At 36.1% G+C, this 27,049-nt stretch overlaps 1 protein-coding gene across 1 annotated transcript in view; it reads right to left on the reverse strand.

Annotated features, from left to right (window-relative positions):
• Window positions 1–27,049, reverse strand: part of LOC107084992 — a 164,557-nt gene that overhangs the window by 133,918 nt on the left and 3,590 nt on the right. Inside the window, exons 2-3 of the mRNA XM_015375086.1 lie at window positions 13,737–13,918; window positions 5,763–6,001 (exon numbers count right to left, since the gene is read on the reverse strand). Of these exons, the coding sequence (XP_015230572.1) occupies window positions 5,763–6,001; window positions 13,737–13,918 (421 nt within the window). The remainder of the gene's footprint in view (window positions 1–5,762; window positions 6,002–13,736; window positions 13,919–27,049) is intronic.

Below are 27,049 nucleotides of genomic sequence, written 5' to 3' on the forward strand. Positions count from 1 at the left end.
TCAAGACTGTAATCCCTCAATAATTCATGGAGATTAAAAGAAGACAAGTTTTCACCATCCCAGAGGTGGCTTGCTTTAAGCCTGATAGAGACACTATGCTACAGGAACAAATATATTCCTACAATGATAACAAATGGTATGTCTTAAAACCTGACCAGTAGAGGGGGGATTTTGTTATTATTTCACAAGCTGAACTTCAGCTTTTACAAGATGTTTATAAGTTGAGATGCAATCAGGGAGTTTTCTGTTTCATTCTCGATCCCGATTCATTGTGCTTACTGCACACAATAAAACAGAAATTACAAGGGAACTGATTAATCAATAGGCAATTACCACTGAGAAACACAATCAGTAGATTTAATTCGACTTTGATTTAGTCATATACTTGTGTAATATCCGTCTCATCTTTACTGTAGAAAACCATCTTCTTTTTTTGCCGTTTTTACAGCTGAACAGGAAATTGTTTCTTTTTCCTGAAGAGGACACACCGTATTCTGGCGGTCATCTTTAACCTTCAGTTTCTACCACATTCTAACAATCTGCAAGATTTCTTGCATAATGATTTTTCCAAATGGCTTCGTATTGTTTTCCGATTTTTACCTGAATGCAGGAGGTACAGCATCCTCTCCAATTGTCTGCACTCCAGGTGAGAACATGTAAAAGCTTAAATAAAAATTAATCTTTCTCTGCAGCAGCATAATGTTTCAATAAATATTTCCTCTGGTAGTTAACGAGCTCCTAACGAGACTTCTGGTGATTCTGTTACCTCATTGAGCATTCATGACACGTGTGTGTTGTAACCTACAAGCACACATCTGCTTTAGTTGTTTTACATTTTTACTTCTCTTAATAAGCAGCAAACACAAATCGGCTTCAACATCATTTCATATTTGTTGCTTTATTATTACAGAAAGTCGGGGATTACTTAACTGCAAGACACTGATCAACACATAAATAAACAATCTCCTCCAGGATAAAGTACATCATCGCTAATGCTTTCCATTAGGTTTTTGCCCACTCATATCAGGGCACAGTTTTATCATTTGAAACAGGAGGTTTGGGCCAGGGTCGTATTTAAAAGCTGAATGACAGCAGAACGTGAAGAGAATAAATTAATCAAAACCCTGTTATAAATCGAAAAAGTTAGGCTCCTCTCTAAATTGCCTCTGGTTATTCAAACATCACAAGAAATCCCAGCAAAATAAAAAATCTCTGTATTTTTGTGTCTGTTCAGTTTTTTGTTTCTATTATCAGTCAAAGCAGCTGCTAAATAAACTACCCTTGGCTGAGATCCAGCTATATATTCTGTCTTTGGCACATTGCAGTGCAGCTTGTTAAGTTTTCGTCATGTTTTGCATTAAAATCCTTGTCCATTATTCCAAACAGCAGCTAATGACCATTTAGTCAGCATTGATTATATTTTAAAATGAATGGATCAAGTTCAATGTAGATCTTAAAAGTTTAGTTGGTGTTTGTGGTCCCAGAAATACAAGATTTTAGCCTTTAATTAGATCTAATGAGGCTTAAAACTATGAAATATACCAGAAATGTAAGGTTATGAACTTGGATTAAAATTTAAAAAATAACAAATATTTGTTTTTATATATGAACCTGCAATTATTTTGAGAATTTTGTCAGATTAAAGGGTTTTAAATCAACCAAGCACCAAGTTAAACTTGTTAAAAAATAAACTTTACTGGTTTCTGTTAAAATTCTATCATAAAAAAAATAAATCAATCAGGGAGCTTTAGCTCAATGAAAAAAGAAGTTTCCAAAATCCTTACAAACAAGGGGAAAATGGTTCAAATCTCACAGGTATTTCAATCCAACCTGTTTGTCATGTGTGGATCATTTAAACCTGCTTTGGCAAAAAAACAAAAAAAACATGGCCTGATAAGATTCACAGCAGTAAGTCAGCTACTCGAAATTTATGGCAAAATATTTTATTCAGAATTTTTAAATAACATCTTAAGTCTGTGACTGCTATTAAAAATGTATTATTAGAAAACCTTCCCAGGCATCACTAAATGTGCTGCAACTTTCTTTAACTACTTTTGCTAGTATTTTACAAGAGCATGATTTAGCACAGAGACACTTCAGTCCATGAGGGCAGGCTGCTCCGTTTCTCTGATCGCATATTAAGTCACCACTGCTCCGCCGTGTCACAGTAAAACCTCTGCAGTAAAACAATAGACAGACAATAAACTGTTGCTGTCAGGCAAAGCTGCAGTTTTCATGAGGCCAGTGGAGCAAAAAGATTACAAACCCAAGAACCTGACATACTGTTACATTCATAGCAAATAAAAAAAAAGCAATGCTTTGACTTTTTACTAAAGTAACAGAAAATTCAGGGTTGTAAAAGACAGAAAGTGTAGATGAAAGATGGTCCGGCTAACAGTTCTGTCTGGATTTTTTGAAAGGGACATTTCTTACAGTTTTATTGAAAGGAATGTATGCAGAGTGGTTATAAGAGTGGGAAACAGAAACACATTATAGCCTTATAGAACTTGCTTTCCTGCGGCTCTTTTATAATGCTTTTCTCTATGCCATTTTCCCCAAGTGGTGCAGAGATGTGCTATTTTTCATGCTGGAGTACAAAAAAGCTTCATGAATAAAAGCATTCACCTGATACATTATCCTGTGTAATAGAATAAACCAATTAATGTAATGCCATATTGCTATATTAAAAGCAGGAATTATGTTTTAATGAGGTATCTCTGAGTGCCTCTAATGCTGCCAGATACTTTAAGAGAAGAATGGATGAGCTCTCACCCCAAAACATAGGCGGCAGGACATCACATCCAGAGCTGTTCCCATTTCGTTTGGCTACTAAACAGACTTTTGTGCACAGACACGTAAATCCAGATGGCTTTTACTTTATGGATCTCTATTCAAGATTATAAGAAAATTAGGATGAAAAAAAGTTCAGTCATCAGAGTAAAATCCTCCTTGCAGCCATATTTACGTCCATCAAACTTCAGCATCTGAGGAAATATGAACTGCTTCAAATTTAACCTCCCAGCTGTCTCCTACCTACGCAGGTGTCCTGTTGCACTTCTGCCTTGAAGAGTCAATTACAAAGTTTGGGCTGGTAATGGGGTCTAACGTTTCCTGATTAAATGACCACAGGACAATAAAAAGGTCTTTAATGTTTAATGCCTGTTCATCAGGATTCCTGCAAATGCTAAAAGCAATCACACCCAGAAGGCACAAAGTAATATACAGTACAGCCATTTAAGATTCATTTCATTAATAAGGGTGGCCATTATACTTTACTGGTGAGATTAGAGTCAAAGAGCCTGGGATAAAAACACCAATAATCCTGCGTTTTTACATTTTGAACTAAAATAAACTGTGTTAAGGCAAATAACAAAAAAAAAATGTGAATACATTTAATTATAATGTTTTTTCACCCCTCCAGGTCCTTTAATGTATACTGTAGGTCTCTTCTTAAGTTTTCGAGCTGCTTAAAATAGAATTTTGCTGCTTAAAATACAATTTTGCTCCAAAAATTAGACTTTTTAATCTTCAATTGTTCTCTTTACTTCCTGCTAGCTTCCTGAAATCTCAGCATATTGCCGTGTTTTGTAAAACAAAATAGTTTTTTCAATTACTAAATCAAACTATTGGTCATTTTATAATTAAAATATAACTGAAAAATAAATATAAACAATAACAAGAGAAATTACATTTCAAATTCTAAAGTTTTTCTTATTTTAGGAGCAGAGAGAGATAATTTATACAAAGATAGATAAAGATAGATATAGATTTCTGGTTCTAGCATCCAACATTGCTATTTTTTATTTAACTGCTACGTCCCCTTAAAGGTAAAGAGCCCTTCTTCACAGCTGCAGCACTTGACCTGCAGTGTAGATGACTCAATGCTTAAAAAGCTATTACCTTAACATATAACCTCCCTTTATTTCACCTTAGAAAGCATCAGAATTATACAACTTAGATTTATTTTGTTATTTTGCGGTATGTTGGAGACTGAAATAACCAGATCTTCTACTTAACAAGAATTTCTAAAAGGTTGCAGAAAGTTTGTAACATGAAAGATTAAGGTCAAAAGCTTAAAAGAAAAAAAAAGAGCATTATGAAGTGCTGTATACTGTTCTGTCTTCCTGGTATCTGCTGAGCATCTCGCTCTCTAGCAGAATAGTGTTTTCACTTCACTACAATTCCAAACTCGATATCAACATCCAGGGATTTATTTTCCATACCATGGAGGATAGTAATCCCAAACAATCACAGGTATAAAATATATATTTTTTTAACATGAAAAACTCACTGTTTCCAATCTCAACATGGAACCACCTTTTCTAACAGAATTACAGTTATTATTAATAAATAAATGTACAAATAAATGCTAAATAAACACCGCCAAAAATATCACAACTTCACAATATTTTAAAGGTTGTTTAAGGTGTTATGGTTAAAATGTGCAAATAATCTAGAAATCTAAAAATAACAATAGAAAAAATATGTAAATAACACAATCGATAACAGATTTGCACTGGTCAATCAGCCGATTTTCCTGTGATTGACTGACCTGTCATTAAAGAAACTCTCCATTTAGTCTAACTAGTGCTAAAGATGGGCTCTGTGTATGCACCATGACGATCTATCTTTCTGGTTCTTTTCCCTGAAAAGAGATCACTTGCGACAAACTCTTTAAATAACACTTCATAACTTATATGTATTAAATAACCAGGAGACATTACAACAGATTCTGATAGAAATTGTAATCTTACTCATATCAGAGAAATTGTTTAGAATTTACAGAAGGCATCTGCTTACCTTCGGGCTCACGTCTCAGAAAGTGGCCCGATTAACAGTTAAAGAGGCATTTTATACATCTCCAGTCTGCCACATCATCTTATTTTACATCATACACCTTAGCAGATCATTAGGCATCCATGGCTCCAGCCGTATCAAAATATTACACCTTGTTCTTAGCTGAAGGACACCGCTCTCATTCCATTTCCAAATCTTTGCCACGTACAAAATGAAGATTATAACTGTATATCTAGACAGAGGAACTGTCCAAATCAGTTCAGACACGCAACAGGCTGCCAATACCTAGATGTAATAAACTCACACATCTTCAATGATAATTATCCTAACACTAGGCTTTAGTTCTTTTGGACCAGCCCTTGACATTTTTTGTCATCAGTGATCTGCTTCAAAAATCCTGACCGGTGCATTTCTTATCGATGCCAAATTAGTAATGTATCTGGAAACGGATTATTTTTTGATACTTTTCAGAGTATAGACATTTTTTATATTTGAACATCAGATATATCTCGATGTGTGACAGAAAACATTTATCTTCAAATAACTATTTAACAATTCTTTCTACAGACTTTATTTTCATTTTACTCCTCTCTAATACTGGAAATAGTTATATTTGCATCTTGGACAGTCAGTAACAAAAGAAGTTGCTGTCATGCTGACCAGAGAGTCATAAGGGATGCTATTTTTGTTTGTGGATTAGAAACAGATGATATTTTTTTTCGTTTTTTATACTGTTTTTTTTTATCCTGTTACTAAATGCAGTTTTAAGTTTTAAAATCAGGGATGCACGACATGCAGATGGAGCAAATGCTACTTTGAATGAACTCAAAGAGCTGCTCAATTCCTTAGGATGGACATGTTTCTTTTAGTGTTTGTTTTTTAGAAATTGCAACAAAAAAATGTCCATCGCTTTAGAGATCTACTTCCTTGCAAAACTCAGAAAACAAGTAAAAGTTTCCACTTACAAATTTTCTCTTCAGCTTCCCCTTATTGCTGCGACTTGACTTGCCCTCAGCTGTTCTCCCTGAGCTGTAGTCCAGACCCATGTCCAGGTGGTCATCAGCCGACATGCTCTTCCGGAGGTAGGCAGCTCGTGCCCTGAAGTGGGAGAAGGGAGACTGGGACCGAGGACGGGCCTCGGTGCGGCCACTCTGCTCAGTCTCATCATCTCCTTCCATGTCGTCCTCCAAACGCCACAGCTCTCCTAGGAGAGAGGAGGGGTGCAGGCAAAAAGAAAAAATATATGAGAGGTAAGGACCCTGGACAACGCAATTATCAGAAACGGTCATCCAATGACTGCCTCCATAAAAGGTTCCCAGAATGTCATTTAGTGTCCTTTTAAGCTTAGTTACATTATAACTTTAAATTTCTTTGCCAGACTGCTTAAAAACCTGATTACAACTGGAGCTGCTGGACAGATATGATGGCTCGTTTACATCAATGGAGAATGAATAGTTCCACAGGCACTATCACATTTTTCTCTCAGCGATAAACAATAAAGACAGATCTGTGCTGTCAGAACCTAGCTTGGCTGCACCAGTCACATTCGACTCACGTAGCTCCAGATTCTTGTCAAAAATCTTGTCAGATTCCAAGAACCCTCATTAACAAACCTCGCTACTAATAAAACCTGTCTAGTTAGTAAAAGTTGACTAACTGTGTGTAAGGTAGGCATCATAAAACGTCTCTATTGATGTTGCAATAAACTGAGACATCTTTTCATTACAGCCTTTCAGATTCTTCCTGTTAATGAATTGGGCAAAACCAAAGAAATCCTTTTACACTAATCACTTTGCAAAAGAACTCAAGTCCAGTTGGACTAAATAGAGTTTTTATGTAAACAATGGTTTTAAAGTTCTGCCACAAATTCTCATTTGGTTTTAGGTCTGCCCTTTGACTGCCATTCTAAAACATATGCATTAATCTAAAGCAATCTAATTTAACTATTGCTGTGTATTCAGTGCTTTTATCCTGGTGGGAGGGGGACCTCTGTCACAAAACGTATCATTAACAGACTTTGAGGAGTTCATTTAGCTATTAAAATATGAAGCTAAGGATATGGAGGAAACATTGCTCTTGACCTGTATTTTAACCTCTGGATTGTAGATCTGGCTATTTGGGACCGCTTTCCTGTAAGAAGGTGAATTTCAACCTCTGACTCAAGTAGAGCTGCACCGATCCATTTTTTCCCCTGATCCAATCTGAAACTAATAGCTAGGCTGAGTGTATCGGCAGATATCCGAAACTGATCCAATTCAACTGCTGAATGAATGAACAATCTTGCCATGTGAGTGAAGACTTTAGCCTTGATATATAATAAAAATAAAAATCATTAAACTTAATTTATCTCACACTGAAGAAGTTTACCTGTGCATTTAACCCATCCCCTTGGGGACTAGTGGGGTGCCATTGTGGGGCGCCCAGGGGTTAAGGGTCTTGCTCAGGGACCCAAAGTGGCAGACTGCGGGAATGGGGCTCGAACCCAGAACCTCAGGATTCCAAGCCCCATGCCCCAACCAATAGGGTTTTTTTATCTTTTTATTGAAAATGCTTGAGCTTAACTTGAAACCCTTTAATATGACAAAGCTCTCAAAATAATTGCAGGTTTATATAAAAAAAAAACTTTTTGTTGGTTTTGAAATTTTGATCCAAGCTCAAAACCTTTTATTTCTGGCATGTTTCATTGTTTTTAGTGTCATTAGGTCTAATTAAGTGCTAATCTCTTGTATTTAGTTATTTTTCTAAATCAGCATTGAACTTGATCCATTCAGTTTTCAATAAATTCAGTGCTGAAAAATGGCTAGCTGTGACCATATTATGACAAAGAAATGAAAAATGTTATGTCTTGCTCAGAAAGCCAGAGTGATAGTCTATGGGAATAGGCCTCGAACCCAGAACCTGAAGATTCCAAACCCTATGCCCTATCCATTAAACCGCCACTCCCGCATTACATTATTTAAGAAAAAAACAAATCAATTTCTTCAAATCAATTCTGTCAAGCTTCTCTGTCCTCTCTAAAGCGGACACAAGGTTTTTTTTTAAATCAAAATAAAAGATAGGAAAAATAAAGTCGACAAAGCATGACCTGGGAATGTTCTTAGGAGGAATGTCTCCCCTTCCCTCTGTTTTCCGGGTGATTCAGCCCGCAGTTTTCGGCATTCTGACCAAAACAAAAATGGACTAAGCGTAGAAGAAAGATGCATGTCCGCTCAGAAAAAAAACTGAGCAACAACAATATGACCAGAGCTTAAAATCTGTGGTTTTCATAATGACTGGCTCACTGTGATCATAGCCAATCACGTGAAAATTATGCGATTACTGAGCAATACTGAGGGACTGGTGCAAGTCTACTTCCACCGATCTGTTTAACCATGGAGTTGGTTTTTGGAGGGTGATGCGAATAGTTAAGGTTGGTTTTAAGCCAAGTTGTGTTTCCTGTTTCATATTCTATTTCTGACAAATTATCTTGTAACCTTTATTCATGCTATTGTTATTTTTAGATTTAATCCTACTTTAATATCCTGCAATTTAAAAATCAAATAATCATGATGACCAATCCACATTTTTTTATTCAAATTATTCCCTCAGCAGACTGTAGCTCAAAACTTCAACTTTAAGGATTGATTTGAGTCTTTTTTCACTGTTGCTTTTTTCTCTTCCTCGGCTATCCTCAGTGACCTAGATATCTGGAAGTAGAAAAACAAACAGATTTTTCCTTCTCTCTCATTTCAGGGATCAACATAGCAGAAATCAGAATCTACTTCTAGGTTATCTGATGCAGTTTGAGTTGGATTCAAAATAGATAAATATCTTGTAAATAATGATCAAAGGTTGTTTTACTAAATAACTTGAATAAAGCAAAGATTTATAATGTCATCATCCAAAGAAAAGTAAACAGGATCCAAACTATGATAGTTCCACAGAATCATTGCATCACATATGAATTTTCTAACTAACAATGCTGATTGGAATCACAGGTATTTTTTTTTATGTTTACAGAATAATCTCCCCTAAACCATATTTGTAATTTCCAACCTGACTGGTTGACCAGCTATAACCTTACCTCCTTTCATTCATAGGACAACCACCAGTGGGCCACTATTTAGATCCTATTTTTTGTTTTTTAGAGAAGCTTACTGTAGAGTTACTGGTTGTCCTGTATAGTTTGCCAGCATAAAAACCCACTTAGTGGTTTCAGCCAACTGCTCTGCTGGTCAGATGCTTCTTTGGTCTCCAAATGCTTGATTTGTTACGGGTTTTTTTTGGTTATTTAAAAAAAGATTTTAGTCTAACAATAGCCAATGTTTTGGACGTCAATCGTTACACGTTTAATGCTTTAAATGATGCACCAAAACAATGGTCACTTTACAATCCCTTCCACTCTATAGGTTGCATCTCTTTAGTTGTGGGAAATACCTGGAGAAAACCCACAGAGAAGCCTTTTCTTCAAAGCCAAGATAAAAATGAGACTGTGGAGTGTTTTTCCATCCAAAACTAAGCCTACATATTTGTGTGTGTGAGAGTATTATTCTGGTAAGTGAATAATGCTCCTCGGATACAATGATAACAAGCACATCTTGAATAGCCTTTGACCACATGCAGTGAAGTATATATTTTTCTATCATCCCTAAGTGATGTTTTTTTATCAGACTTCAGATGTTTTCCTCAAAGTCTCTCTACAGCAAGACGCCAACAGAGCTACGGTGTGTAGGCATCAATCCAAGTGACATCCTGCTGTTGCTGCCTGCTCTGCTGTCAGTATGAACCCTCCTCAGAGAGCCTCAGAAACGAGCCTCAGAAGAAGCTACATGTGATTGAATATGTAGGAGAATAGTTTTTCTGAGAGAGCATCCCAACTACTTAAATACGGATTACATTTAGGTATAAAATCTGAATTTAAGGATTCAACCGTTAGTAGTTTCGAAGATTAGTGACTTTAATTGTACGATATTTTATCTCCCTCTCTGCATATGTACTATACCCCCTCCTTTGCAAACTAACAGACAACACTACAAAAAATTTAAAAAATAAATAAATAAATACAAATCTACTTTCTTAATGTTTTGCTTATTTTATTCTAGTTAAATTATTAAAATTTTTAGGATAATTATACTAACCTTTTTTAAAATGATATTATATTCCAACTGAATAGCAAATATTTAAACAAACTGTTGATGAAAAAACAGAACAAAGACAAAGAACCCCTCAAGTGTCCGTCTAGAAGAAGGGCGGGGCTTAATGTCTGTCAGTATCATACGAATGCTATTGTCCTCTTGTGGAGGTGCTCTATGTTTTATTTTGAGCATCTTTAAAGTTAAAAAAATCAGACTGACACACTATATTGCTGCAAAAGGGAGAAGGTATTTCAGTACCTTATCAGCCACGTGGAATCATCTTTTTTAACACAGTCGGCCTAAAGTTCAGTTTTAAATCCCCATGGTTTTTTAATAACATTATGCATTATTAAAAATTACATTTAATCTCAATGTTAATATTTTATCTTTTTGATAATGGAAAAAAAATCAAATTTTCCTTACCACAATTTTTCTCTTCATTCTGTCGTGGTTTTCCCACATTAGAAACCGCTTTACTATAATCCTGCCTTTCTAGATCATTTGTGACATATAATAATTTCACATTGTTCTAGAAATATAAACTTTAGTGTATTTCATCGGGATCCGTGCAATAGACCAGCACAGTCACCCCTGTGTCACCCTTGAGACTGTGGTCTGTGCCACTCCTGTGTCTTGGTCTGATTTAGGTTTGGTCACTACCACGGTGCCAGCGGGTACCAAGGGCCCCTCAAGGGCCACATCAAGTGCCCTCAGTTTCTTCTGAAAACAAAATAATTCAACATCGGGCAAAGTCTTTTTTAATCATTAATCATGCATTTCATCATATAAAGTAAGCATTAATACTTTATACATTTATAGAGATTTCAAAATAAAATATCTCAAAGAAAATTAGAAATTAAAAGGAAAAATAAAAATATGTCTATTATGAATTCATTTTAGAAGTACGTTGATCCCTCCAGTTCATAGGTCAGTATTGGTATCCTATAACACAGTACCCATGAAGTAGCCCTCAGCCTTAAAGAGGTTGGTTAGGCCTGTTGTAAGGAGTTTGAGTAAAGAGTGGCGTGCAAGGATAGCAATCTGCGTAAGATGGACCTAATCTGGTCAGCTTTTCGTTACTTTTAAAGATAACTGAATAGCGGGAAGCAGATTAGAGATTAGGATTTATGCTAATCATATTTCTTTTACACATATGCTACTTTGTGTTGGTCTGTCACACAGAAACCCACTAAAATACAGCCGTTTGTGGTTTAAATGTAACAATATGTAAATAAGTCCATCTATGAATAGATGTGCAAGGCACAGATAAACAGGAGCACAGAAGGAACCAGATGGACCCACTTCATTCGAATAAGCCGCAGATAAAAAAAAATGCATAATTTCCATAGAAAACAACAGTAATTCACAGACTGCAGTACCATCAGACACTAGTAATGCATGACAACTCATGCTCAACATTTGCAGCCAACAACAAACAGCTGGCTCCCTGTTTGGTGCTGATGTCTTTTTGACTTAAGATGGAAATAAGAACAGACAGCTGTTCATTTCAATCTAGTCATATCGCCAGATTCCTGAAATACAGAGAAGACTTAAAGGGTTAAAAGAAAAGGGAAAAAAAAAAAAGATCAACATAGAATATTTAAAAATAAAAAACTTCCCTTCAAAATCTAAAAAGTACAATAAAACAGATTTCTCCTGTTTTAATTTTTTAAGTTGGATCAAACACAAAAACATCTTGAGAGTGGAAAATATATCAGTAATTTCCACTAAATAGCTGCCAGGACACACCTGGCTTCTACAGCTGAAGGTGACAGAGCAACTGGTGAGTTATTCCCACTGCGGAGGCCTCACTAATATCAGCTGAGGCTTAACTCTTTGAATGAAGTGTGATTCGGTTATTAAAGTGAGGAGCAAAAGGGGGGGTAGTTGTCTTCCTGCTTCTGCAGGGATAAAGCGTAGGGGAAAGAGCGAGGTCGCATCATGGTCGATGACAGTAGTTGCTAGGCAACAAGGCTCCACGTGAGACCGAGTTCTTTAATTTGATATTTGCATCAGTTGAACAAGGGGGAAACAGCAGAGAGACACAGCCAGTTAAGATGTTCACGGAATAGCAGTACTTGGATCTAAATCAACCAACTGGAGAATGTCCAGTATGGGATCATTAGACGCAGCGACAGGAAGGGTTTATTGGATTAGGGCATTGATGGATGAAGCTCAGGCTCCTCTAATAAAGTTGGATTATTGATAAAATAATACTGTCATTGTTCCAACGAGAGGCCAGATGGTGCTGACAGAGGCAAAGAGATGCCTTCACTCCATAGACTTTCTGACAGCGCATTAAACAACACAAAAAAATCATGCAATGCTTAGAACTAGACTGAATATTGGCTGTAATATTTTTAGAACCTAGAAAAAAAAATCAATCACAAAAAGCTCTGTCAGGTTAATTGAGTTGTATGTCCTTGAAGTGTCTGAACAAAGGCTGCCTAGAATGAAATTAATCTCCAAACAAGGTCATGCCAACTTTACATGTGATTAAACAAAAAAAGTGAGAAGATAAATGTTCAAGGTCTATATATTATACGTAATCCCACCTACTGTAGAGTTTGCATGATAGATCTTAAGCCAATTGTGAGTTTAAATTAAAAATAAATGACACACTTGACGAGTCTGCTGTGCATTTGTGTTTCAGTCCTTGATTTAACACCCTCAGAAGCACATTTTAACAGTGTTTTCTTAACAAGGACAGATTTTTCTTTCAAATGAAAGCACTTTCTGTCAAAAGGCTACAGCTTCAGGATTCTCCATGACACATATTTTTTCTCTCAGGTAAGGAAACACCATTTGACTTACAATCAGGAGAGAGTAAGACGGGAGCACAGAGAGAGAGAGAGGTGGAGGATAGCCTACATCTGCCACCTCTGAGAAAACTGGAAGCTTTGTGCGCTCTGTCATGTGAAGCAAATGTCAGAGAATCAGAACAGAAGTGGGTGAAAAAAGGTGAAATAAATGGGTCATGTTTTGACATATCTGAGAAGATTTTCGTTTGGGCTCTTATGCTCTTTACAGTTTTGTATCAGCAGTTAAAAACAAGCAAACCATCATTTGCCCCTAAGTTCAAGATGGTTTTACTGAATAAATAGTGTGATATGCGCTAACCAATCAGGATCAGACCAACAAAAAAACAAATGTAAACCTTTAACGGTTTCCACAGCACTTACGATAGAGATATCAGGTTTTACAGCACATTACTGCTGCAGCAGATGGATAAAAGTCTGCAGGTGTGGTTTACTATTAATAGTGTAGGAATACACTTATACACTAGTAATTGCTTGTTTTCAACATCATAAATCTTCCATTACAAAATCGGGCAAAATGTGATGTTTATCTGAACCCCATTAGCCATTAGTTTCCATCTCTATGAGGATTTCCTCATTAGAGGATATTGTAATATTGCCAAAACAGAGATGCTTATAATATTGATAGCAGCTTAATAGGAAGAAAGAAGTAAAAATAAGAGCTGAAGCCAGCCTGTACATCTGCTGTCTGTACAAGCATTAGCATTCCAACACAAAGCTGCTACATGTGTTGTCAGAGGTGGACAACTCCCAAAAGATGGTTACTGATCAGTTTGCATTACATATGAACATTAATATTTAAAAGCTGCCACATTAACGGTTTCATCTAATTAAAAGCGGCAGGTTTTTCATGTAACAGGTGTCAGGTAATCTGTGTTGAAGATGTACATCATCTAATGTTTACTCACCTCAGGGACTTGTATTTAAGCTCCACCCCTAAAATAAACCCCTAAAACCTACAATAATTATGGATGCCGTTATGTTTTAGATTCTTCTATCGGTTTACCTGCAGGAGGCAGAGTGCAGGCCTTTGATTGGCCAGTGGGAGACGGAGGTGTTTTCCTGCGGGGAGGACTCCCACCAATCAAGTCAGAGTGGTGGACCCTGGAAACAGTTGGAGACTGGGGGATGCTTGGGAGGGTGCGAGACTTCGCCAGTAGGGGTCTCTGCAGCTTCCTTTCTAGGGACCTTGATGAATGAGACATGAGGCATAAAATAGATGATTTTAGTTTATTGAAATATTCTATATAAACATAATGGTTTTTATATATTTAACAATCACACAATAACTGTAACAGAGATGCCATTTAAAACTGAACACGAATTAATGAAGGAAAATCTAAAATACACAAACAGCCAGGCATGTGGAGGCGCATGCATGCAGCCTCCTATTAATAAACAGAAAAGCGTCTTAATGTATCAATAGAAAGCAGCTTCCGCCTCAGCTTAATAAGATGGAAGTTCTTCCAGATGACTAGAACTATTGATTTATCATAGCTGCCGATACCACAAATTCTACACCAGAAATCAATTGAAGCAATCAAGGGAACAGCTTAACAAGTGCTGCAATAAAACCTACACACAGTTTTATTTGTAACTGGCTTCATTTCTTTTTGGCCTTATTTTCCTTCAACCTTCACAGAGACCTTAACTGTTTTTTTGTTTTTATGCACGTCTCAAACTACAGTAAATCACTATTACACTTAATTAAACAAATTTTGACTAAAGAAATCATGTGAGATTCTGCTATATCTGTAAGTTTCATCAAGGGTCACAAAAGGTTAGATTTCTCAGAACTCTACACATTTACAGACAAATGTCATGAGTTTTTTTTTTTTTTGCCAATTTAAATAATAAAATCATAGCTTTTAAATGAAATGCAACAAGTTCTACAGCTGGAAGTATTCAGATGGGTGGATGAACCAAGATGTTCTACATATGCTAGATATTAACATCATCATTTAAATGAAAGGAAATCCGACCTGAAGAATTTTGAGCAGACATCCATCAGAAACACCAGGTCAACACTAACAAGTTCTAATACTGTAGGTCTAAACATCTCTGAGCCTTGGCCTGAAACAGAGATATTAAAGGAAACTGGCTTGATAGGTTTAAAGCTAAGAACGGCACAGGAAGATTAGTCTGGTTTACTTTGATCTAAACCAGAATTAACAGCAGAACAAGAGTTGCACCAATCAGAGGCTGTATAACCAGGACCAACCTGGTCATATAAATAAAAAAAATGCCTTTAAAACCAAATAATTCAATTTGCCATCAATGATTAGCTTGACTGCAATCAAGCATTTCTAAAAACAGCAGTCAACGCTTTAAATTTCTATTGAGTAGTTTTAATCCACCATTTTCTTTGGACTTGATTTATTACAGCCCTGTTGCAGGGGTTTCCTGTTTGAACAGCCTGTTTAAGCCGGGCATACACTGTGCGATTTTTTTGCCTTTTTCGGGCCGACTTTCCAGTCATGCAACAATTTTTTGATTAGCTCGACTTTCAGCCTGATTGTGCGTCGCGGGTTGTGTAGCATACAGGGGCAATCAGCCTCTCACGACCACCTCCTGATCAGGAATTGTGAGGGCGGGAGAAAATCAGACGTATGGTTTTCAGTCGACCGTCGTGGGCAAATCACTCAGTGTGCAAACAAGGACTCTTCTTCGTCCTCTCAGATGTAAACACAGAGGCATGGCGGGGGTGCGAATGAAATGGAGTTCTTTCTGTAAAATTGACAGACCGTAGTAGCCACGTTTGCTCAGCCATGTCTTTGTCCAGATACATTGCCGCCTTTTCTTCTTAGGGCTTTCAGCACAAAATCGAACAAATTTCCAAGGCAGAGTGGTTCACTCTAGTGAGCTTCATATTCCTCTTCAACTGGTTTGGCTTCCGGATAGAGTAGTCCAAGTAGCGCCATCTCACTGCAGAGTTGAGTCGTACAATTTGAGCTGTGGCTGCGTGGAACAATTGAAAAAATAGCACAGTGTATGCCCGGCTTGAGGGTCACATCCCCTTGGCCCAGGCTTTGAATAGGCCACTTTAAATAATCATTTACTTCTTTTTAGTCAAAGAGTCATTGTCCACCATCGGCGTTGGCAGACCCTTTTCACAGGGGCATGTGCCCCTTTGTGGATCTGCAGTGCCTGGCTATGCCTAGGGCACAGATTTTTTTAATTAATTAATTTTCCACTCTCACAGCTCCACCCTCATAGTCTGCTTCCACAGCTCCACTCTCACAGCAGAGTTGAGAGAGGAGAACTCTCCAAATTAAGCCAGTCACAATTGATCAACAACTTAGCAAAAATGAAGCTGAGACGCTACCGTTTACTGTTAAAAAAATGAACATCCAGCTCTCCCATCTGGCCATGATATACACGCCTCATACAGTAGGATCATCACCATCACACCATCATAGGATGGGCCGAAATAGAAACAATAAACACAGACATGTATGTTTGTAAGTTGTTTTTTTTTTGTTTTTCCATTTAAAGTTGCACATTTCAAGTTTTCAGTTTTCAAGTTCATGTTTGCTGACAGATATTTAATGAAGATAAATGGTGCCTTCATCAGTAGTGGATTAGACATATACAGTTAAGTTCTCAAGTGGGCCAATTCAATTCAGTTTGGTTTAGGTAGATATATTAATGATGCAGAAAATTTCAAACAGATGGTATTGGTATCGGCCAATACTGCACAGCCAGGTATCGGGGCCAAAAACATGGCATCGGTGCCACACTAATAACAAGACAGGATAAAATACGTAAAATTACACCCTTCCCATGTAAAATAAGAAAATGGAATAAAATAACTTATTACCTCCACTAATAACCAGGTACATTTTAATAAGCAAAGAATGTTATATTAGTTAAAACATAAGGCTGGGCACCTGTTTGCAAAGCAACATGACAGTCTGCCATTTTGAAAGTACAGACGCTGGCAAGGGATAAAATAGGACTAACGCACACAAAAAATAATGAAGACTAACATTTCCCAATACTGACACTACTGCAGCACTTTGCAGGACGATACATATGCAGCAGCAGCACAAGAAACGGTTTCACCATCCTCAAAAAAAGTGAAATGGAGAACTTCAAAGACAACAAAACCAGAGATATCACAAAAAGAGAATAAACGTCAGGCCAGCCTTTTCCAGGTGGAAGGAGCTAATGAAGGAGAAAGATTTTAATAAGGGACGGTGAAGTTACCATGTTTCTCCTTGACAAGGAAGTGAACCGTTCTGCCTTAATTAGAGTAAAGTTAACTTTGCCCATTCAGTTTAATTAGAAAATTTAGCATGTTACCAAGAAAGGACAGTGGTAGATCGTGCAAACATATACCATTTTTAGGTACATAATTATACTTTAATGTGGGTTTCAAAGCTGTGGTGAACACTGGCTTTTTGTCACATTAAATGCCAGGTAGTAGAGACTTCACTTTGGATGATATGGTTACATCTGTTTTGTTGAGAACCTTTGACAAACGGCTGCTACTGTTGCTACAATATGTGTTTTAGGCAGTGGTGTGCTGGTGTTTAGTGTTTGTTTGAGTAAAATACCCCATTTCACTGATTGATGCAGGTAATTCTCAAACAATATCATCATAACCTGGAAGGTAAACATCAAGAAGTTGAAGGATGTTTTCTTTTCTTTTTTAACAGCATTTACAGTCTCATTTACATCACATAATCAAGACATTAAACATTAAAACACACCTGTTGACTGTCAATAAACAAGATATAAAAGGGCAAACTTATTCCTAAAAGTTTGGCTTTTCTCTCATCAGTCCTCAGATTATATGGAAACATTTTTTTTTTTTCCGTTTTTTTTTACGTTGGATGGGGATGTGGGATGATTTTAGAAAGTGTTTTTTTTTCACACTCTCCCATCGTGTTCCAGCAACTTTGTGTTTAAACCTCATGACTCTATATAAGTTAGAAAACACAGAAGCTGTGTCATAGTTTATTGCTAAAAATCCTAGCTTTATTAATTATGCAATGGATGCTTCTCTCCCACACTCAGCCTCTGAGTGGGAGAAATTGGGACCTTGATTGACTGGCTGCAGTGGGAGGAATTGTCTCTCTGCGTCAATGGTCCTGTATTTGACCTCAAAGTGGAAACAAAAACAACATGGCCAGAGCAAAGTAAAAGTTTTGTGTGAAAGCACTCTGGATTCCAATACGTATTTTTTTAAAGGAAGGTTTTTTTTATGCATTCTGGTGACAATGTCAGACTAGACCGATGTGACTGGAATAAACTCCTCAAGGCTAAACTCTCTGGTGCTCCATTTATTTGAGATAATTGGTTTACAACTACGAAATTATTTTTTTCCTTATGCTGTCATGTTTGACAGTTCATGTGCTTTCAAAACTTTTGTTTACATTCAGTGTGAAAAAGCATTAAGTCCACAAATGAAAAAAAAAAACAGGAACACGTCAAAGAATTCCATAAGAACGCTTTTATTTCCAACAAAAAGAGGCAAACATACTAATGGTTAATCGTCAAGTCTCTTCAGGTCCTTCTGAGAGCCTAATCAATTGATAAAATTGCTTTAAGTGTTGTTGTTTTTTTATCTAGCAGTTTTAAATGTATTTTAATTTATTTGGATCTGTTGCTAGACAGTTAAAGGATTGAATCGATTTTAAAGCAGGGTCAGATCTCTCATGACTGATGCTTAAATTATCCTGTCATATCACACCTCAAAATGGGCTCAACTTGTGATTAATTTTAGGCCAATGTAGGGAAAATAAATTGATCTATGTATCTATGTCTATATGTATCAGGGGCTCCACTGGTGTTACTTAATATTTATTTTTCTAAATGCAAAAATCTACACTCTAGCAGAACAAAGAGAAAAAAATCTAAGTAATTACAATATAATACTTACCTAAAATATTTCAGTTATTACTTAGAGCTATAGACATTCTGACATAACGTCCGTTGAATTTTTATGGATATTATATTTCCTGGAAACACCTTATGAAATACAAATATCAAATCAGTATAGTAACCTCATACATCTAAACATGTAAGTGGGAATAATTGTGATCCAGAAAAAGGAATGCACAGCCATTACTGAGTAATTGTACACAGGTTCTAAAGGTTAACATTTGATGAAAGAACAGTTGGACCATGAAATGTTTGATACACAAGAAAACACATATTTTTTTAATAAATCATAAATTAATCGTTACTCGAACAATAAGATCAACTTTATACTAACTCATTAATTATTAATTAATATCCCTATTTCAAAGCATGGCTGCAGAGTTACCACAATTGTATTATAGAGCCTGGAGGGTCGCTAAGCTTGATTTGGCTGGTAAAACATAAAATTGCCCGCCTTTGAAAATATGGACCCGTTTGTTGGTTTTTGTTTTCTTTTGTTATTTTTTTTCTACTTTAATTTTGCCCAGCATCACATTTCTTTGTATTTTAGATTTACTTTCTGATTATTTAACTACATAATACATTGAATGCAAACAATTGATTTTGTTTTATATGTACAGTATATGTACATGTCATTATCATTTTATATTATTTAAAACAGCTTTACTTGCCAAAAGATATACCCTTGAAAAACTCTTTTTTTTTTTACATAATCCCAAGATTTTTTTTTTTTTACCATAGCACATTATTTCATCTACTGTCAATTTTTAAATTTGTTAACAACAAAACACATAATAACAATAGCAGAACCTAACATTAAGTTTAGCCAATTTTCTAGAGGAAACCACAGTCTGCAAAATTCTATTTTGTGCAGGAAAACCTTCATGCAAATAACTACATTTAATAGAGATAGAAAAGTGGAGCAGGGGGGAAAGATTATCTTTGTATTCATCTCCATGTGCTGCCGTATATATTGCAGAGGAAACGGTTATTTAACTCTAGGGATCAATTAGATAAGCCAACAGCAGGTCCTGGGTCAGCACATCTGCAGTTCTCAGAAGCAATGCACTGACATCAGCCCCCTGCCTGCTAATAAACGACAACCTGGTGGAAAATGTAGAGTTCAGAGGCTAGAAATATTTGACTTAGAGTTTAAGCCTTGCTGAAAGAGGTTTGAAGCCACTGAAGGTGTTTTGTTCTTTTTAAAGACTTAAACACACGTACACAAGAAACACACACAGACACTTTGATAACAGTGGAAGCTGACAAGTTTCTCACTCCTCTGCAATCCATACAGACTTGTGTGAGAAAAGAAAAAAAAGTATTTGCCTGTAGCACACTCATACAGACAGACTTCCACGTACACAATCCTTGAAGGAGCCTTGGGGTGAAAGAACCAGGAGTCCACCAGTAAACACTTACATCCAGCCGCACTCTCTTCATTACACAAACAGAGTTGTCGGCCTCCCACAATCACATCATGATTGCAACACACACAGGGTTTGAACAGTCGTCCCAGGCCACAATTTGAGTTTCACTTATCCAACGAACCTGTTGCTAAGCGACACTGACTACAAAAAAGGTTGAAAAGAAGAGGGTACAACGAGAGGGAAGAGAAGAGATGAGGAGTGGAGAGGCTTGTTTCTTTTTGCCTCCAAGCAGCAATCTATACCGTCAGTTCCTTGCTCGGAGTTGTAGGAATCAACAGTTTTATGTTTATAGATGTGTTATCTTACAAGCTGTCTTACAGAGAATAAACAAGATTTGTTAGGGATGATAGACATAACGGCTGCCAGGATTGCAGGAAAGGCAAATTGAGTCATAAAAATGTGCAAAAAAAACGACAGGAAAGGAAATAAAAATAAAAAAAATCCATTCAATAGGCCAAATGTAAACAAATTAATAACTTCATGTGCTTAAAGAGCTCATCAGTTGTATTTTTCCTCGTCTCTGGACCAGTTTATTCCTGCTTGACTGGCATAGAAGAAAACTCAGGAGATGTCTAAATACATCTTTTGTTCTTCGTCTCGCCATCCCCGCTGGGGGATAGAGGCCATTCTCCCATATCCATAAGCACTCATTCTTGATCCAGAGAAATACAACAGTGTGCATTAGTGACCCATTTTGAAGCAGAAAGTAGCACATTGCAGCCCTCTGGCTTTTTTGTGCAAGGCTTGAACAATTTGTCAACCTGGAAACTTTTTGCACCTTTATGTAAAAAAAAAAAAGTACCTCAAAGCTGCTAATTAATTTAACAGAAATGTGCTAGAATTGAAGAATTTCTGTCAATCGAAATGACTGATAATGCAGCAGCTACACTGGGAACTATCTATGGTGCTGAACAATTTCATTGCTATTCACACAGAACATCCTGTGCCCTTTCTAATCATTAGTGGCGCTCTTAAAATGAGCCACAAACATAAATTAAATTTAAATTTAAGCTGAAATAGTTTTTACTTCTACTTTTTTTTTTCAAGGTCACTTTTCTTGCAACCGTTTTCTGACTTATGGAAATCAACAAACAACTGCTGTACTTGAAAGAAGTGTTTCCTTTCAAAGTAGTGTTGCCTTTCTGTGTTATCAGTATTGACAGCACCCCAGGGATCACTATGAACAGGATTGATTATTACTCTGTTTTATTATTAATATTTTTATTGATTTTAAAAAAGCTATGATTTCTCACTATAAAAAAAACAACAAATGAAGGATTTTTATTTTGCAAACAATTTTAAAACAGGACATTTTGTTGAAAATCATTGTTACTTGAGATTTTTCTACTAATACAATGTGCTTAGATTATGTTGTTAAATTTATGACAACGCTACTGCAACAGCAAATGACTTCCTTGCAACTTTTAGCCAAAGATTACCTTGAGAGATTTGCTGGTTAGTGGAATCACAATTTTACACTCTACAGACTTTGATCAATCCTCAAAGCACAGCCTCAGTAACCTGCTAAATTTGCAAATAAATTATGCTTATAAGACAGTTTATGATTTCAACTCATTCTTTCTATTACCTGATTAGGAAGGGCTTTTTATACGACTCTAAAATTACTTAAAAAATTTATAAATTTAAAACATAACACAAAAATCTATTTCTTTTCTCTCTCAGACTGTAATTTAGACTATAGTGTTTATCTTATTTTGAAACTATCTAAGAAAAAAAGGTAAAACAATTCATGGGACATTACAATTTTAAGAGTAGAAAAAAGAAAAAGAGAAATGTAAATGATCAATATTCTGTCTAGTAAAGAAAAGTTATAGGATATCATGTATTTTTTGCTAATACAGATATCAGTCCCACACATTGCAAGATTGTACTTTTAATAGTTCTGATATTTTCTCATTTTATTGATAGACAATATAACCACGAGTACAAAAAGGTGCTTTTTCAGTTTTTCAGTTCTTTAAAGAAGCTGGGTTGGCATTTTACTACACTAGTTTTAAGAAATAAGCCACAAAAACTGTAAACGGTGAAATTATAGATTTTAAAACATACCTCCAAGGTTAAGAAATAGGTGTATGGAGAGGTCCTATGCAACAAGGATAAAACTGTACTGCATTTAGGTAAAACATATTCAGACAGTTGAGCTCTATGTTATTAAAATTATTTATAAACCAAACCTGTTGACCTGTATGGTAACTTCCATCATATTCATTCTGTGTTGCACACATTTTTTTTTTGTGATTTAATATTTCCTGTTTACTTTCCATCTCTACATCATTCTACCGATTAACGACATGAGGATCGGGCCCAAGGTAATTTAATTTTAGATCAATTTAAGATAAACGTAATCTACCAAACAGATCAGAGACCAACACGTTTGGAGCGGATTCATCATCATCTTTATCTTACAGTCATTCAGCAGACACCACAGTCAATAAACCCAATACACTGAGTGAAACCGTATTGATCCACTTTAATGATGAGCTGGAGTCTGTGGAATACCCTTCCAGCTTTAAGGATGGACAATCTTTTGTTGTTTATCACAGAAGGATTCCCAGTAACTCAAGATTTACCAGATGCTGTATATGTTGTTGACATTAGTTTATGTATATGAATTAAAAAAAGTAAGCTCAGTATGCAAAGTAAATCTGTGAAGTTTATTCGTAAAGATGGAAATAGGCATTAATGAAATATAAATCACAATGTGATACGCAATGTGCCTAAAACAAGCTTAAATCAGTAGAATTAAAACAATGCAGTTTGTACGCCCTATAGAACTGGAACTTTTTCCTTTTACTTTCCTTTCATTAAAATAAAGCATGTACTTCAAATTCACTAAACTAACCTTAAAGTCGATACCTAAAGGGCTAAACTGGATTAAAAAAAAGTAAACTGATTTTGCCCAGGCCAGCATGCTATACGTAGCTCAAAATTGACAAATTGCTTGACACAGTTGATTATTGAGGTCATGAGCCTAATTTAGCTTGATTCACTGAGACCATGTTGAGTAGCAACACTCCCTGCTGTAGTTTATATTGTTTCACGCTAAACATCTGTCAATATTTGTGGCATATTAGCAGCAAAACAAGATATTGTGGCACTAACAGTATTAAAACTGGTCTTCATTTCATTTTAGAAGAATCTGTCTCACAAAATAATCATAGTTTATGCCAGCACATAGCTTTGTGTTACTGAGTAAATGTGTGGTATTATTATGAGTCCCAGATGTGAATGAGTGTATATTTCTTTGAGATACTAATTTTGAGGTAAGAGAATAAGTAGTGTCTGATTTTGCCAGCTTGACACAAAAATGTCTGTCAGGCTAGACAAAAGCAAATGGCCATCTTAACAGAGTAAAAGAATTAATAATATTAATTGAACTTTATTGATCTCACAATGGAGAAATGTACCTCTGCATTTAACCCATCTACTTGGGGAGCAGTGGGCTGCCATCGTGGGGCACCCAGGGAGCAATTTGGGGTTAAGGGTCTTGCTCAGAGAGCCAGCGTGGCAGTCTATGGGAGTGGGGCTCGAACTGAGAACCTCTGGATACCAAGTGCAATGCCCTAACCACTAGGCCACCACTTCCCTCTTACTCAGTTTACATAATTTCTCTGTCCAAAGATCATATATATTCCAAATGAGTTCTTTCACAAAAGCTTTGTTGTCGTTTTTCTGTTTTCCATGATGAGACCACTTTGCCTTATCTACTATGTTAGGTGTTAGCCTATGATAAAAATGATTACTGCAGCTGTCCATGTATCACAAATATCTGAGCTGCACATGTCAGTCAACAATGACAAGAACTGTCACAATAAGATATTTTGTAAAAGGGAGTTTTTCCTCTCCACTGTCACTACAAGCATGCTTAGTGTGAGGGATTGTATTTGAGTCAACCAGTCGATGCAATCAACTGGTTTTCCTTAGATAGAAAACTTTGAATCGATTTGATGTGGTTAAACTGTAAAGTGCCTTGAGATGACTTGTGTTGTGAATTGCCGCTATATAGATAAACTGAATGGAAATTGAATTGAAATTGGTGGATGATTGTCCCAGAAATTATTACGACCAACTGTAATATTGACATTTTGACACCCTTCTTAACTTTAATAATGTTAATCGCAAAAAAAATTATTGTCTCAAAGATCAGTTAACTTTAACTTCTAAAGAACACTAGGGTCCTCTGGGGGTTCATGAAGCAGGTCTAACAAATTCAGACTCAAACCCAAAACTCTATATTGTTCTAGCCAAAAGTCGGGAAGTGTTTGGTTTCACAACAGCTGCTATCAATTAGTTTAATCAATTTTAACTAGGTCCCCTTAGAGTTAAACGCGTGTACAATGCGTATGAATAGCCATTATCAGAGGAGCACCGATTCGACGAGTCACCATGACAACAGGCAAAAGGAAGTGCCTATTTCACCCCAATGGAACTTGAGAATTTAATGAAGAAATGCAAAAAAAACTACATAAAAAAGGAAGATGTGTTAAAAACAGAGAAACAACGCTACAGCTACAAAGGAGAGGAAGGTGGCAAAGGAGAACATTGTTGCTCCAGTTAATGCGTAAGTTTATATGCTCTATGGAAGGCCATTTTACATTTATTAAAAGTACTCCCTCGGTTATTCCATTTGTAGATCGCTAAATTAAGATTCTCCCTGATCAAAATCCCACTCCTATACCTAACTTTAATAATATATTTTCTAAATTACATTTTTGTAGCAGAAACTGAATTTTAGAAAGAAAAAAAATGAGATTTGATATTATGATATCTCAAAAAACAATGTTCATAGTTATAATAATACAAATGCTGACCAATAATATTAGGAATATGGAGATCTGAAATTAATTTCTAGACATCGAGAATGTTTATTCTAGATGTGGACAATGTCTAAATGACCATTTCAAACAAAACAACAAAGTGTTTTTTTCTTTTCAGATACGAGGAATACATATTCAGTAAAACTAGTACATATCAAACCGGCTTGCCATAGCTGTTGTTACCGTGAAAATATTACGGGATTATTTCTTGAATGGTAGAAGATCAATGTATATTTTTAGATGAAGAATAAAAACGTTGTTCTAACATATAGAACCTGTGGATTATCTCCCTCCTCATGTTGATTCTCTCTTCTTTTTCACTGTTTGCAACCGCGCTTCGGATGTTATCATCCTAATAAATGTCCGTTATAACCGGCTATCGGTCCCACAGAGTGCCCTCAGATTGTGCCAGTAGGCTCATTAGATTGTTATCATTGAGTGAATCCTAATCCAAACCCTAAATTAATTCCTTTTCCCCGCAGAATTAATGAATCTAAATATGTGTAATCTGAAAATAATTTCAGATAGTTCTTCATGTACTGTAAATATAACTAAATAAAAATAAAATGATACACATCTCGGACATATTAAACAAACCAAAAACAAAATAAATCGCATGCCCTTTTCACTGAGTTGTAGAATCCTTTCCCTATTAATATTTAATTCTCTGTGAAAAAGTGCTGATCATTCTTTAATCTTAATCTTTTCTTTAGATCCTTCTCAAACAGACATGCAATGTTTGTTTTTAAAACCTAATGTGTGTAACGGACCTAGTGATTGATATATACATATATATATATTTTTTATGCACAAAACTACAACAAAAATCTAACTATATCAGGAAATAAAAGAGCATGATTGGTTCTAAGGAGAGCAGAGACAAAGGAGACTCAGAGTTTACTGAATAAACCTGCTACCAACCAGGTTAGCTCAGAGAAGAATGTTACTACGGTGACTAAAAAAGGGAGGTTAGTAAAAACTCTCTTTGTGAACCGGAAAAGTCAGAGTTTCCCTATTTTCAAGTTTAGACAACTTAGAGTTTTGGGTAAACCTGCTTCGTGAAATGGACCCCAGATCTTGAAAGTCCAAAATACATAAACAAAACCGATTCTCAATCTTTATTCACAGATAAATGTACTAGGATAAAAACAAAACAAAACTCAACTCAATAAAAGTGAATTTAAAAAAAGCACACAACCCTAACGACCTTTGATGACATTACGCATGATTTCTCTCTTGCTATTTTAGAGCCATGTCCTTTTGTGACAGGCATGTTTTTCAAAAGAAAAATTTGTTGTTTTTTTTATTTGCAACATTTTAAAAATGCCTGAATAAATTAAAGAGCAGCATCTCTTTAGAGGTGAAGCAGGCTACAGTGTCCTTAACGCATGGCTTGATTGTAGTTTAAATAGCACACACATTATTTCTCTGGTGATCATTTTGAGGATAAAAGAAGTTTGTTTAAAAAAAAACAAATGATTGAACAATAAGGGACTGTTTTAAACAGCTCTTCGAAAGAAATTGTTTCACACGCTCCACGTCATATCTAAAGAAAATAAGAAGCATCCCCAATAGGAAATGGTATTAGCTTTACTGATTTATTCTACCACGGCAACATCTGAAATGGCTGCAAACAGTCACTATGTATTTACTGTGTAATGGAAGAGAGAATCATACTGAGGAGCAACCCCATGAGATGATGAACAGGTTCCATCTATTAGAACAACATTTTTTAGACTTCATCTTCACCTGCTGCCAGATGATATCACCTAAATAGATACATTGATGCACTATCGTTATTACGCATGTGTTCAACTCTGAGTGGACCTACTCAGAGTTGATTAAACTAACTTACAGTAGCCTTAATGAAAACGAAAACTAAGAGTTTCCAAACCTTAGTCTAGATCAATTTAGAGTTGAGGATTTAAATCTGAGTTTTTTTAAACCTCCTTACTGAAAATGGACTCCACGTAACAAACCACTATTTGATTCAGGAATTTTGGAGCAGGGATGAATCTACAAACTATGCAGTAGATTTTGAGGACTGAGTTGGAGAACCCTTAGCCTCGTGAGACCATCCTGATCTCGCAAGCTTTCAAGATTTCACCCGCTAATCAGTCTGGAGACTCTCCGTTGAAGAAAATTTGGAGCTGTTCACCAAA

This window comes from Cyprinodon variegatus, unplaced genomic scaffold (assembly GCF_000732505.1).
Source record: "Cyprinodon variegatus isolate N-32 unplaced genomic scaffold, C_variegatus-1.0 Scaffold113, whole genome shotgun sequence".
Classification (NCBI taxonomy): Eukaryota; Metazoa; Chordata; class Actinopteri; order Cyprinodontiformes; family Cyprinodontidae; genus Cyprinodon; species Cyprinodon variegatus.